This window comes from Coffea eugenioides, chromosome 8, assembly GCF_003713205.1.
Source record: "Coffea eugenioides isolate CCC68of chromosome 8, Ceug_1.0, whole genome shotgun sequence".
NCBI classification, from domain to species: Eukaryota; Viridiplantae; Streptophyta; class Magnoliopsida; order Gentianales; family Rubiaceae; genus Coffea; species Coffea eugenioides.
In genome coordinates, this window is record NC_040042.1 from 36,876,944 (window position 1) to 36,891,019 (window position 14,076).

General features: G+C 36.9%; 1 protein-coding gene across 3 annotated transcripts; it reads left to right on the plus strand.

The window, feature by feature from the left end:
• The first annotated feature begins 313 nt into the window (after positions 1 to 313).
• On the plus strand, positions 314 to 13,270 carry LOC113779414 (transcriptional corepressor LEUNIG). Of its 3 annotated transcripts, none has more exons than XM_027324985.1 (19): positions 314 to 475; positions 801 to 914; positions 1,773 to 1,870; positions 1,951 to 2,060; positions 4,071 to 4,496; positions 4,777 to 4,850; positions 5,055 to 5,133; positions 5,286 to 5,361; positions 5,553 to 5,602; positions 6,293 to 6,604; positions 7,219 to 7,425; positions 8,577 to 8,822; positions 8,898 to 9,039; positions 9,966 to 10,075; positions 10,196 to 10,345; positions 11,157 to 11,312; positions 11,476 to 11,592; positions 12,161 to 12,367; positions 12,895 to 13,270. In XM_027324985.1, exons 2-19 carry the CDS (start codon positions 883 to 885, stop codon positions 13,036 to 13,038), a joined length of 2,736 nt encoding a protein of 911 aa, XP_027180786.1. In that variant the 5' UTR covers positions 314 to 475; positions 801 to 882; the 3' UTR covers positions 13,039 to 13,270. The 3 variants fall into 3 exon arrangements, with proteins under 3 accessions (XP_027180786.1, XP_027180788.1, XP_027180787.1); XM_027324987.1 differs by having other exon boundaries at positions 8,922 to 9,039; XM_027324986.1 differs by lacking the exon at positions 314 to 475 and adding an exon at positions 650 to 714.
• The last annotated feature ends 806 nt before the right edge of the window (positions 13,271 to 14,076 follow it).

The following is a 14,076-nucleotide window of genomic DNA, read 5'->3' on the forward strand; positions in this document are numbered from 1 at the left end:
ACATAAGGGACTTAGGAACAAATAACTCAGAACTCAAGCACCTCAAATAAACAGGAGTACGAGATGAAACTGTTAAATTACACTTTTACCCATCGAAATCAAGACAAAACATCTCATCCCGGTATATCTACCGGCATAATTACACAAAGATTAAAGAGCATTCAGGTCTTTTGATCCAAATAGGATTTCCGATAGGAGGGCTAAAGTGGGTAAATTCGACAGGATGAAAGGGCTTGGAAGTAAATTTGAGTCCACAGAGCTATAAATCCAAGTAAGATATCTACAACAGCAACTCTTGAAATCCACCCAACAAGGAAAGCTCTCAGAAAAAATAAGAGAATTTTCAGTAGTCTGCTAAGAAAACCCAGAAAAGAAAATCCACTATCCTGCAAAAATAAAGAGAGCCCAGTTGCCCAAAAGAAAAAGGAAGAAAAAGAAAATAGGAAATTTTCCTTTTTCCTCTTTGGGCCTCTAGGTATGCATATTTCTATCCATATTTCCTTTATTATTTTAATCATCTTCCCACACCATTGTTATATATAAATATATGTGTATACTAGGTTCTGTATCTGCATATTGTTTTGTCTTCCCTTCTTTGACATGAATTTCACTGTTTTTTTCTTTTATTTTCCTGGGTTTTTTGTTAACTTTTTAGACTAATATTTTAAGTATGATATGGGCTTTTGAATTAGTTTAAGGATCTTTAATTAACAGGTTGGAAGAATATGTTTTGGTTGTTTTTCTTTTTCTTTTCTTTCGTTTTGTTTTTGATTTTATTTTTTGGATTTGATATTGTTCAGAGGCCAAAATAGAAGCAGCAGAAGCAGGACGAAGACATTTAATTGTGTTGAAGTTCAGCATTGAAGTATTAATTGAGGCAACATGTCTCAGAATAACTGGGAAGCTGACAAAATGTGAGCTTTCTTATCTTCATACATGCGTATGCGTCTTTTTATTTTAATTCTTCATGTGGGTTCTTGTTATTTTGCTGTATATGGGCTTTTTGTTTGGTTTTTGCTAGATTTGCTTTGCTGGTACTTTTTTAAGTTTCTGGGATTTTGTAAGTGGTTTACGAAAACAATGTTTTGGCCTTTGTGAACAAGTTTATGGTGGCTTGTTTTCAGTCCTTTTGCGTCTTCTAGGGTTTTTAATGGTTTCTGCCTGTTGGAAAATTTCTTATGTTAGAGAGGTGAGTTTTCCCAGTTTAGTTTTTATATTGGAGAATTACGTGTAAAAATTTGGTATCTTGTACTTCTTTTCGAGTTAATTTAGGTGTTAGTCATTCTAGATGGGCAGAATCTAGGTTTAGATTGTTTTATGTCTACGTTGTATTCGGGTTTTGAGCATTTCTTTCCAGTTTTCTGTTTTCTCATAAATGATTTAGTGAATTAAGTGTAACTTCTCTTTGGATGGTGAAATATTGTATGTAAACTTTCGTAAAGCGTTCTTGTCAGATTAGCCTCCTGCTGAGTTGTTCTTGGTAGTGGGCTTTTGTGCCTAGTTCTGTTTGATCACTTTTATAAATTAACCATATAAATTAACCATGTTGAGATTTGATTTTCTCTGTATACTCCCTTTTGCTTGCTTTTTGGTAATTGAATTTTTTTTTTTGCTTAAGGAATTTAACTAGACCCATTGCTTTTTTGGAGAACACTGTTTTCTATTTTTAGTTACTTTTCTTGAACAACTGTTATTCATTGTGGGGTTATCAATCTCATGGCAAAGATCTGATGTTGTACTTTGTATTGTGATCTCTGTATCTTGAATAACAGGCTGGATGTGTATATTCATGATTACTTAGTGAAGAGAGATCTGAAGGCAACTGCGCAGGCTTTCCAAGCAGAAGGGAAAGTATCATCTGACCCCGTCGGTAAGATAAAGATGTCTGAGAAGGTTTCATGAAAAACGAGTTGTTTTGCTATGAATTCTAATATTGGATTGCTGCTTCAGCTATCGATGCTCCTGGTGGCTTCCTTTTTGAATGGTGGTCAGTTTTTTGGGATATATTCATTGCTAGGACTAATGAGAAGCATTCAGAGATTGCTGCATCGTACATTGAGGTTTGTGAAATGGTTTTCAATATCATTTTGTTTTGTAATCCTTTCACAGGATTTTATAAGTAGAAAAAGTTATGCTTTGTTGAACTTGCCTTTTATTATCATGAGATCAACTCAGATATAGGATACCGTGAGCCTTTGTAATTCCATTATTTCCAAAATCGTCAGGTGGTATAGTTCACGAGGATTTTGTGTCATAATGAATCATGGAAAAGTAACTGTTTTGGACATAGATTGCGTCTGATATGGGGAACGTTTTGAATTTGCTATATCTGGTCACAACCTAGGAAAGTGTAATTTCATCTTTCTCATATAGAAAGTTATTGCTGTACTCTTATTGGTGCTGACTAATGTTTTTAAATACAAAAGGTTTAACTTTAGGGATCTAGATTGTGTTTTCTTTGGCCATTTGTCTTGTGTATTTACGTGTTACGTGTATATTCTGGTATTTACCACTGATACTTCTGCATATTTGGTTGGCGGTTCACATAAGTTTGTCATGATTTCATAGAATTTATTAGTACAAATCAGAGACTTGGTCATTTTTCAGGTATTTCATATGAATATTACAAAAGTAATTGCTTGATTTGTTGGAAACGCAGTTTCTTGCCTCTATTACACCGTTGTTTTATTTCTAAATTACTCTGTTAACTAGGCTAATTATTGATAAATAAAAAATGGCATATGAAATTTTAAGAAGGATAAATGCGCTTGAGTACACTATTTTGGTCGCATCCAATTCAATAGATTTGCTTTGGTTGTTGCCTTCTCAGGAATTAAAGCTTATTCAAAGTTTTTCTGAAGTGAAAAATGAGACTTATAAAAATAAAATTTCAGAAGCACTCCAAGGGGATCGGATTATAATTCTGTTTGCCCAGCTGGCGATGATGCAATTTTCTTTTGACTCTTATCTTCAATAGAGTGTAATCTTAAGCTTTTATTCATACTCCACTATATTACCGAACGAATTGCTTGTGGGGATGAATTATTGGAAAATGTCCTTTTTTGGTTTCATTTTGGTGAATAGGAAATTTGGGGTGCCCAAGAAACTAATAGAGCCATAAACCTTGAAATTCTTTTTTCTGCAGAAAATGTGAGATCTTAAGTTATTATTCTCTTTGTGAAATTCTGAAAAATAATTCATCTCCAAGTGATTAAGCAGATTTGCCGTACTTAATTTTTGTAATTATAACTGCACTTTAGATGTTATGAGGCCCCATTTTGCTGAGATCTGCAATTTTCATGCACATAATTGCTAGAGCTTAGCATAAGGTTGGGGTTCTTGAAAGAGAATGCAGAAAAAAATGATGCCTGAAAAGAAGTTAGAGGAGGAAATGATAGGGTTCTTCCATACATATAACAAAAAAAGAAATGACATTGAGACATGTTTGATCAACCATGTATAGCATGAAGAGTAATTAAATAATCAGATCAAAATTTGAAAATATATGTATGAAAACTAAAGCGCTCTGTATGTGCAGATTTCTCAACCATTTTTCTTAATAGTTGCTGAAAATATCTAGATCATGTCAGAAACTCTCTGATACTTGCATTTGATTTTTCTATATATGAATAATGCTATTCCTGACTTTCAATAGACCTTTGTTCCTATTTCTAAAGCCGCCATATGTCCAGACTCCTGGTAAATATGCTGTGCCTCTGATAACTATTGCTTTGCCAAATGGCAGACTGTTGGAATCTGCAACCCTTTGACCCCTCACCCTGCTGGTGCTTGAAATATAGTCGTAGTTTGTTAAGGATTCATGCTGCATTCTTGAACGTTGGTGTACAGATTAGCTTATCCCTGATCCCATGCAATTGCAAATGCAGAGTTGTTTAGATTTTATTTTGGTTGACCTCCCAAGGTCAGAATCTCATCAAGAAGCATTCTTGTGATATTGTCTCCTACATTTACTTATTCTGGTGGAGTTTCTTTGTTGTTGTAATTGTTGGATTTAGACATAGATTTTGATTATGATGAGAAGATTGCAATCAGATCTTTGCTTAGTGCAGACTCAAATAATTAAGGCAAGGGAACAGCAGCAGCACCAGCAACAACAACAGCCACAATCTCAACAGCCACAGCATCCACAACAACAGCAGCAACAGCAACTGCAGATGCAGCAACTCTTATTACAAAGACAGGCTCAGCAGCAGCAACAGCAGCAGCAGCAGCAACAACAGCAGCAGCAACAGCAGCAGCAGCAGCAGCAGCAGCAGCAGCAACAGCAGCAGCAGCAGCAACAGATGCAGCAGCAGCAGCAGCAGCAGCGAAGAGATGGCAGCCACCTCTTGAATGGGTCAGCTAATGGAATTGCAGGAAATGATCCTCTCATGAGACAGAATCCTGGAACTGCTAATGCATTGGCTACAAAGATGTACGAGGAAAAATTAAAACTGCCTGTACAAAGGGATTCTCTGGATGATCCAGGAATGAAGGTATAATTGCATGCCATAGTAGATTAAAAATGAGTTTTAGTACACATATATGTGTTTGGGCCTCTTCTGGTTTGCTGTTGTGGCATTTTGCATAGAAAAAGCTACAAATTTGTGTCTACTGCTTCTCGCTAGCTTTTATTTTTCTCAAGCTGATTTGGTGGGACTTGCTTTTGAGAATCAATTTTACTCAGCAGCTTTTACAAAAAGCTACAGCAAACTAGAACAGGCCCTTTCTATGAATCTGATTTCTGGCTTCTTAGTGTGGAGTTTCTTAATGCAGCATGTGAGCCCACTGCTGGATCCAAATCATGCTTCAATATTAAAATCAGCTGCAGCAGGCGGCCAGCCCTCAGGGTATTTTCCTGTATATTTGATCACATTGAAATTGATTTTGACTTGCAAAGATGACCAGAACTGGAATGATTTTTATTTGCCTTTTGTCCAGCAAATTTTAAAGACCTCTACTTTCTATGATCTGGATTGGTGTATATTTTGATAAAAGGTATTGATCTAAGCATTCCGAGCATCTCATAAGTTTCAATGATTCCATTCTTTTAGGCAAGTGTTACATGGTACTGCTGGTGGCATGTCCCCACAAGTCCAGGCTCGTAGCCAGCAAATTCCAGGGTCTACACCAGTAAGTTTTATGTATGCTAATATGTTTTCTAGTGAAGATATCTCCCTAAACACCTACCCATTTCTCCTGTGAAAATAAGAAGGGTAAAAAAAGCTTCCAACTGCATGTTTACTATGAGCTTATATATTGATTGAGTACATTGGTGTAAACAGGACATTAAGACAGAGATGAATCCGATACTGAATCATAGAGCTGCAGGTCCTGAAGGTTCACTGATTGGGATTCCTGGTATATTTATCTTTCATTCTCCTTTTTTCTTAGTGGGTTCTTGTATATTGTATTTTATCGGAACACCTATATTTTAGTGTTCTGTTTGACTGCTCATGTATGAACTGAAGGACGCTGGGAAGTTTATCAACTAGTTTAACGTCATCAAAGTGTTCAACAATGCTGTGACTGACAATTTTATGCTTTCCTAGGATCAAATCAAGGTGGAAACAATTTGACATTGAAAGGATGGCCTCTTACTGTAAGTATTTGATTAGATTTTTTTGCTTTATAGTAGTACTTATTTCACCAATAAAAGCACTTTTCACCCTTTCCTCGTGTGGGGATTTAACCCAGGAAAAGGAACTGTTCTTTTTCTGGTTCACAACCGTAGATTTATTACATTGTGTTACTTTATTTCATTTTACCAGGGAAATGCATTGAACATCTCTGTCTGTCTGTCTCTCTCTCTCTCTCTGGGCAGCAGGGGGTGTAGCAATTAAATATGGTTGCAGAGGGGCCCCAGAAGAATGGCCTTGGCTGCCTTTTATTGGGTCATTTTCACCTGAATAATACAATTGCATTTGATTGGTTCTGTTTTAGTTGTTGTAAATCTACTGTTCACTAAATTATAACTACTGTAAGATTTAACTTGAGAATGGCTTGTCATTTACCCATGCCATCTCAAATTCCTGTATTTTACTTGCCATTGAAGCACATGCATGTTTTGTCAATACTAGACATGTCTTTATGGATTGGTCATTCTTGCTTGTGCATTGTCCAGTGGCATTTGATTTGAAGGGTGTCTTCTGTTGTGTATGAGTCACTGTTGTACAGTCTGATGTCTAAAAATTTTAACTGTGTATACGGCCATGCCATTTAGTATTTTGTTGCCTCCATTTGTGCATTTTGTTTTGTATCGTTTAACAATAGTCTATAATTCATTCCCCAGGGGTTGGAACAGCTTCGCACTGGGCTCATCCAGCAGCAAAAATCATTTATGCAAGGTTCACAGCCCTTTCATCAACTACAGATGTTAACACCACAACATCAGCAACAGCTCATGCTGGCACAGCAAAACTTAACATCTCCGTCTGCTAGTGATGAAAGCAGAAGGCTTAGAATGCTGCTTAATAATCGAAATATGACCATGAGTAAGGATGGCCTTTCAAATTCAGTTGGTGATGTGGTCCCAAATCTTGGTTCACCCTTACAAGCTGGTTGCCCTGTTATGCCTCGTGCAGATTCGGATATGGTGATAAAGGTCTGTTTAGTTCATGCTAATACTTGTCTCGTCAAAGTTTTTCTTGGATATCTCTTCCTACCAATGAGTTCATTTTAAGAATGTATATCCCATCAAACTTTCTAAAAACAACAAATTCTACTTTCAGTAAACAATGTAAAGGACGTGCTTCATTCTTTGTTTATGACAGCCTGTTTCTTTCTTTTGTTTAGGATATTGATCAAACTCAGACAGCAAGATATGTTGCAACAGCTTTTTTCATTACCGACTTTATTTATAAAATATTTTCTTTTCATGTAAATCCTATCATGTTTGAGATTTTGACTTGAAGTATCTTGGATCATTTTTTGTATCCTCATCCTTCAGTTTTCAAGGAAAGCAAACTTTCAGAAAGTGAAAATGGAAAGAAAATAAAAGAATTAATAGGTAGAGAAAGAAGTTGAAGGGCATTGTGATTTCTCCTGAATTATATTTGTGAAGGACTTGTTGGCCTTGAAAAAGTTTTTACAGTACTTTAGTTTCCTGAAGTTTCAAAATAGGGCTTATGGGTCATGCTATTAGTTTTTTAATTTACAGTTGTGCATGCCTTCCTTGGATGGCCTGTTAACTTTCTTGAAGCTACATTTTGTGTTCAGTTAAAATTGGCTCAGATGCAGCAGCAGCAGCAGCAGCAGCAACAGCAACAGAATAATAATCCACAACAGCAACAGTTACAACAGCATGCACTTCCTGGTCAGCAACCGCAGAGTTCTAATCATAATGTTCAGCCAGATAAAATTATGGGAAGCAATAATGTCACTGGAGATGGCATCATGTCAAATTCCTTCCGTGCAAATGATCAGGTCTCTCTATGTCTGTGTTATCACATCTCTGTCACCTTCAGTTGATTTCTGTCCCTGCTTGTGTAAGCATCAAATTGAAAATTAAGTTTCTAAACACAAGGTCAAAGTAATTATTGAAGAGGTCAAAGTGGTCATATCTTCAATTATCAAGTTTTTTATCTGTTATAATGTATCTTAATCTCGTTCCATTATTTCTGTATTGAGGCTGCTAGATTCCACTGAACTTCCTCACTATGAGGACTAAAAGAAACAGGAAAAATCGTCTTTCTTCCAGTTGAATAATTAAATGTATTGATACATGCTTAAACAAATAATTTTACATTTTTTCACTTTCACTCAATTGGACTGAACTTATGGGAATTGTAATTCTGGTGTGAGATGTTGATGAAATTGTATTAGCCCATAATGCAGCTTCATGACTCATCACTTCTTGCATTCTTTCTTCTGCATGAAAAATCCACGATTTTTGTACATATGTGGAAGATCTAGCTGATTTATTATCTTCTTGCAAAGTTTATTAATTAGCTCTCACCTTTACTTCCTGCTATTTGTATGACAGTTATGTCCAGACACTTGTCTGCTGCCCCGAGCCAAAGCAACTTTCACTGGTCACTGTAGGAGAAAGTAGAGGAGAATGTATCTTGTCCATAAATCACAGCAACATTCTCCCATTGCCTTAAGAGGAAAAGTAGAATATAGCAGTTATGTCTATACACTTTCTTGCCCCCGACAGGCAAAGCAACAATCACCCATCACCTAAAAGATCGAGAGTGGATTAGTTTAGCTAGTAAAGTGGCATTGTAAACTGTTAGGGGCGTGAATTTTATGGGCAATTTACAATGATTCTGGAATTAAATGAGGACATCCTTTTGAAGTTGGTAAAGAATGAAAAAGTTGAAAGTTTAAGGCAAATTTAAGGGGCCTCTGGCCCTCCATAGGACCAAAAAAAAAAGTTTAAGGTGAATTTATGCTTAAGTTATTAATTTCTGCTGTTAATTGTCCCAATAAAACTGTTACCCAGGGGAGTAAAAGTTGTTGACAAGAAGTATACTGCATTTTTTTGTATGTTTGCTTGATATGCATCAAGTATCAATTCCTGGAAGTATACAATTCTGAGTAGATTTCTAACATGCTTTTTCATGCATTTCAAGGCTTCAAAAAGTCAGCCTGGAAGAAAGAGAAAACAGCCTGTGTCATCTTCAGGGCCTGCAAATAGCTCAGGAACCGCAAATACTGCTGGACCTTCTCCAAGTTCAGCCCCCTCTACACCATCAACTCACACACCTGGAGATGTAATGTCAATGCCTGCCTTGTCACACAGTAATAGTTCCTCAAAGCCTTTAATGATGTTTGGAACTGATACTACTGGCACTCTTACGTCACCCTCAAATCAACTGGTAAGCAAAGTGTTGTTTCCACCAATGCAACTAAAGATGTGCCAAAAAGTTCTCATCAGAATTTAATTGTGGCAGTGGGATGATAAGGATCTTGTGCAGGCTGACATGGACCGTTTTGTGGACGATGGATCTCTTGATGATAATGTTGAGAATTTTTTATCTCATGATGATGCAGATCCCCGAGATGCAGTTGGTCGTGGCATGGATGTTAGCAAAGGTAAGTTTATGTCTGGGAAGTTTTCCACGCCTTCACATGTTAATCAGTTACCCTTTTTTTTCTCCTAAACATGCATTGATGTTTTGTTGTTCCCTAGTTCCTTGAGATTAAGTAAATTTACTCCGTGTATTTATCCAGTTGTTTTTTGGGTGTACTGACTACTGAGGGTCATAAATGGTGGTTGTCTCTTTTTATTACCAATTTATTTTCATCATATAGGTCTGACGTCACTGAAAGTGAAGAGATAGTAGTTGAATATCACATGACAAAAGCAGTGGCAACTGTTCTGATGTGGAACTATATTCTTCTGTGTGCCAGCATGTTTACACTTTGCAAATGCCACCTTAGTCATGTCTCTGTTGACTTTTATATACCAGACATTTATTTGCAATGCATGTGTGCCTTTAGATTAATTGAATTTACTCCTTCGTGTACTTGTCCAGTTTTTTTTTTTTTGGGGGGGGTGTATTGAGCGTTGTAGAAGGGACTTGTAATTATTTATTGCCAATTTATTTTCATCGTTTAGGTCTTTTGTCACCGAAATTGAAGACGATGTAGTTGAAATGCCAGATGACAAGAGCAGTGGCTACTGTTTTGATGTGGAATTAAATTCTTCTGTTTGCCACATGTTCATCGTAGGATGTCTATGCTATGGAAATGGCATCTTACTCGTATTTATCTGTTGATTTTTATATGCCCTATTGTGTAATTTTGCAATGAGTGTGTATGTACCTGTAGATTATTAATGCACGTGCATGTCAAAACTACTGAAAAATTTAATGCTGGTTGAGCTTTAGACAAGACCAGCGAGTAGATTACTCATCAAGTTATATTCAACATTTTGTTGGAATTACTCATCCAGGGAAAAAAAGTTGTATTCAACACTTTGTTGGAATGTGCTATGACAGTAATCATTTTATTTTTAGGGTTCACGTTTACGGAAGTAAGTTCTGTTCGTGCAAGTGCTGGTAAAGTGATCTGCTGCCACTTCTCATCAGATGGTAAGCTACTAGCTAGTGGCGGCCATGATAAAAAGGTAAGAACTAGCTAAAGTTAACAGACAAGTAGCAAATTCTACCGTCTAACATTCTAGTTCTATGGAGTAAAAAATGATTTCATAATTGTGCATTGACATTGTACTTTTATTGCAATCCAGGCTGTTTTGTGGTATACAGATACTTTAAAGCCTAAAACAACACTTGAAGAGCACTCAATGCTTATTACCGATGTTCGTTTCAGTCCAAGCATGGCACGCCTTGCAACATCTTCTTTTGATAAAACTGTCCGGGTTTGGGATGCAGATAATGTTAGTTGAATTCCTTAAAATATATTAGATTAGGATATTCATCGTCTTTGTTCAGCACTTAGTTTTGCTTTTTTCAAATGTATTATGTGCATTTTTTAGATCCTTCATGATTATTTCTTCATTATTTAGAGTTTTGTGAAGATGACAACCTCTTGCTTCTTTTTCTATTCTTCTCTGTGATGGCTCAATATATTAATAAATAAGAAGTTGTTAAAGTCATTGAAAGGGTGTTTTCTCAAACTTCTCAAAGGCAAAAGCTCTCATCCTCCATTGGTGTCCACAAATATACAGAAAAGAGAAGTGAAAAGCAAATAAGGACACATAAAACAGCTTAGGTTGAAAAAAGCTAGAATTTGCCTGTTCTTAAGCAGAGCAAGTTATTTTTAGTTCTCTTATCTGAGTTAAAAAGAATCCTATGAACTTCCCCCGTTTTTGACTTGTTTGTTTGAATTTAATATCTGTGCATGAAGTTCAAGATCAAAAGAATGGCCACCTTTTTTGTGAGTTCTGTTTTTCTTTCGGTATATGTAATAGTGGTAAAAACCATGTAACTCAAAAATTTCTCCTTCTGGTTTTATGAATTAAAGTTCCTCTTATTATTCCAAATTGTGCAGTACTACACTTGTGTGTATATTCTTTTCTTACTTCACAACAGACCTGACGCAGTCAAGTACATTTCATTGCTGACTGTAATGTAAATGCAAGTTTTGGGAAAACCATCATATATTTGCATTTGCTTTCAATCTTGTTTAGCAAGATGTTCTGAGTTGTTCTGGATTAGTCTTTTTACGGTCTATGGCCATTACTGCAGCCTGGGTATACACTTCGTAACTTTACTGGACATTCTGCTGGTGTAATGTCTTTGGACTTCCACCCGAATAAAGATGATCTTATATGTTCATGTGATGGGGATGGTGAGATAAGATATTGGAGCATCAATAATGGTAGCTGTACAAGGGTATTCAAGGTAATGAACCACTGTATGAGAAATGGGTGGCAGTGTCTTGCTGGACTTACTGTCTCTTTGCTACTTCTCTTTCTTCTTTTGTTTTTGCTTTCAGCGGGATTTAGATGGAAGGTGAAAGGAGTTATCAAGGCAAATGCTGATTTAGTTTCTCTGTTTGATTTAGGGGGGCATGGCTCAGGTGAGATTTCAGCCACGTCTTGGAAAATATCTTGCTGCAGCTACTGAGAATGTCGTGTCAATACTGGATGCCGAGTCACAGGCTTGTCGACATTCATTAAAGGTTGTTATTCATTTATATGTTGAAAAACCGTAAAGAATGAACATTCAGTGTATTATGTATAGTTATTACTCTATAACTGTATTTTGAGCAGTCGACTGAGGTGGACTGGTCGAGGTGCCTGGCATGTATTGAACCATAAGGACAAAAGGAGCAACAGATATAATCCTGCTATAACTGCAATTGTTTATGATTAAGCTTGAAAAGAAGATTTGGCAATGTGTATATATCTTAAAGAACTGTGTGGTACTTTGCAAATTAGTTGAGGCCCCCAAGCCACTTGTGCCTCCTAAAACTGGAGAACCAGTACCCTATGCTGTGGTCTATAAATTGAACGATGTCTCAGCGAGATTGAATTTGGATGTGGCGAAACTTCAGTTAATCTTCTTGTTGAACTAAATGTGACTTGAATGTGAAACTTTCTGGAACTTAGAAGTGGGCAGTGCAACTGTTTTATTTTGTGTTAGTTCTGTTGTTGATATGAGTAACCTGTATGCTGTTAGTCATCTTGTTGCCTGTTGGATTTGCTGCTGGGTGGGCTGTCACTGTTGCTGAGTATTTGTTTTTGTAGGGGCATACAAAACCAATACATGCTGTTTGCTGGGATCCTTCTGGTGAACTGCTGGCATCTGTTAGTGAGGACTCTGTCAGAGTCTGGTCATTGGCAGCAGGAAGCGACGGAGAATGTGTGCACGAGCTTAGTTGTAATGGCAACAAATTTCATTCCTGTGTTTTCCATCCTACATATTCTTCATTGTTGGTTATTGGATGTTACCAGGCAAGTCCTGCTTGTGCCTTTATCCTCTACTTCCAGTGTTTTCCGTCCTACGTATTCTTCATTGTTTGTTGTTGGTGTTACTGGGCAAGCCTGCTTTTGACTTTTATCATATAGTTCCTTGGTTGTTTTTGAGTCTTGCACCTCTCTGAAAACTTGTTGCCTTTTATATGTGGTTGTACTTGCAGTATTAAACTGCTTCAGTATTGTGCTTCTTTCGAACTTATTGGTTTTCATATCCTTCACCCTTCTTGGACAGTAACCCTGCCCAAGAACCCATACCATGAAAAGTCATCCCATGACGAAACTCCCAAAAAGATTACTGCATCTTTTTCAGTTTAAATTGCTGGCATATTGAAAGACGACATGTTGTGTTGTGCCTACGTCAAGTTTGCCCAGTTTTGGGATCATGGATAACCATGCACAGTTGTTAAGGTTTTTGTAATTATGGTTCATATCCTGTGGGGGCACAGTAGTGCACTCATATTACATCAGCTTATAAATGATTTTAAGGATTGCATTTCTTGCAGTCTCTGGAGCTTTGGAACATGGCGGAGAACAAGACCATGGCCCTGTCAGCACATGAAGGATTGATTGCTTCCTTGGCTGTTTCGCCTGTTTCAGGCCTGATTGCTTCAGCCAGTCATGACAAGATTGTTAAGCTGTGGAAATAAAATGTTTTTCTGTTGTGCCTTCTTATGCAATCATCGTACGTTTGACATGGTTTTAAAATGCGGGCTCTCAGCAAATGCAGTTGACGTTTGTTTTTGCTACCCCTTAGCTTTTGTTGTTCTGTGATTTTCTTTTTTCTTTTTTTTTTTTTGGTGTGGACTTTTGAGCGCCATGTAACCTAAGTAGTAGAACTTAAGGACTAACCCTTTTAGTGTTGTTTCTCAAGTGTGTTATTATCACGCACAAATTTGCTCAAATACCTTTTCAGCTTCTATTTTATTTTATTTTATTTTTATCTCAGATAAGGTTCTCTTCACAGAAGATTATCAGCTTACATAAAATTTTCTAGCTCAACCGAGTTCCGGCCATGTATATACGAGTCTAAGCTCATTTATTTTTCTTTTTATTTTTTTCCCCTGGTTGCAAAATAGTTTGGCTGGAATGGGAGCTTAACCAGGTCCAAGGCATTCAACAGCATAGGAGGATATCACAATTTCAAGTATCAGTTTGCCAGGTTTACATCAGTGTCAACAAAGTATTACTGTAGAAGACGACTGATATGCAAAAGATTCGATTGGTCCTCATTTCTAATCTGAAACTTGTATGCATAGCAGTCTCAGCGTGTTAAACTGTTGGTCTTCGCTTCTTTTTTTTTTTTTCTTGATAGCTGCAGTAATAATAAAGATTTAAAGATTAAAGCTATGATTTAGCAGGAAGATATTCAAATCATATAATGGTTCAACAGAGACATGTGATTGCGCCTTTTTCTTCTGCATTGAGAATTTGATTCATGTCCAAACATTGATGAAGAGGCAGTAAATTTCCTTCATTGCAAGTCTGATCAGGTCGCTCCGGTATATCAGTTTTGCTTTTCCGAAGAACTTTGGGATGCCAACCTGTTTCGCCTCAGGGATATATATAAGAGGGTCCTGCAATGCATCATACCATCTATAGTACTGCTTAACTATGTTCTTGTTGCCTGTTTTTGTGCAAATTTCAATGTTTCTTGAAGTCTGAGTGTTATTTTGATCACTTTCAGA

Excerpts from the sequence above, each read along its gene's own strand:
- LOC113779414 (XM_027324985.1), top strand. The coding sequence starts at position 883 with ATGTCTCAGAATAACTGGGAAGCTGACAAAAT. Across the intron at positions 915-1,772 it reads AACTGGGAAGCTGACAAAAT|GCTGGATGTGTATATTCATG; the intron begins GTGAGCTTTCTT and ends CTTGAATAACAG. Across the intron at positions 2,061-4,070 it reads TTGCTGCATCGTACATTGAG|ACTCAAATAATTAAGGCAAG; the intron begins GTTTGTGAAATG and ends TGCTTAGTGCAG.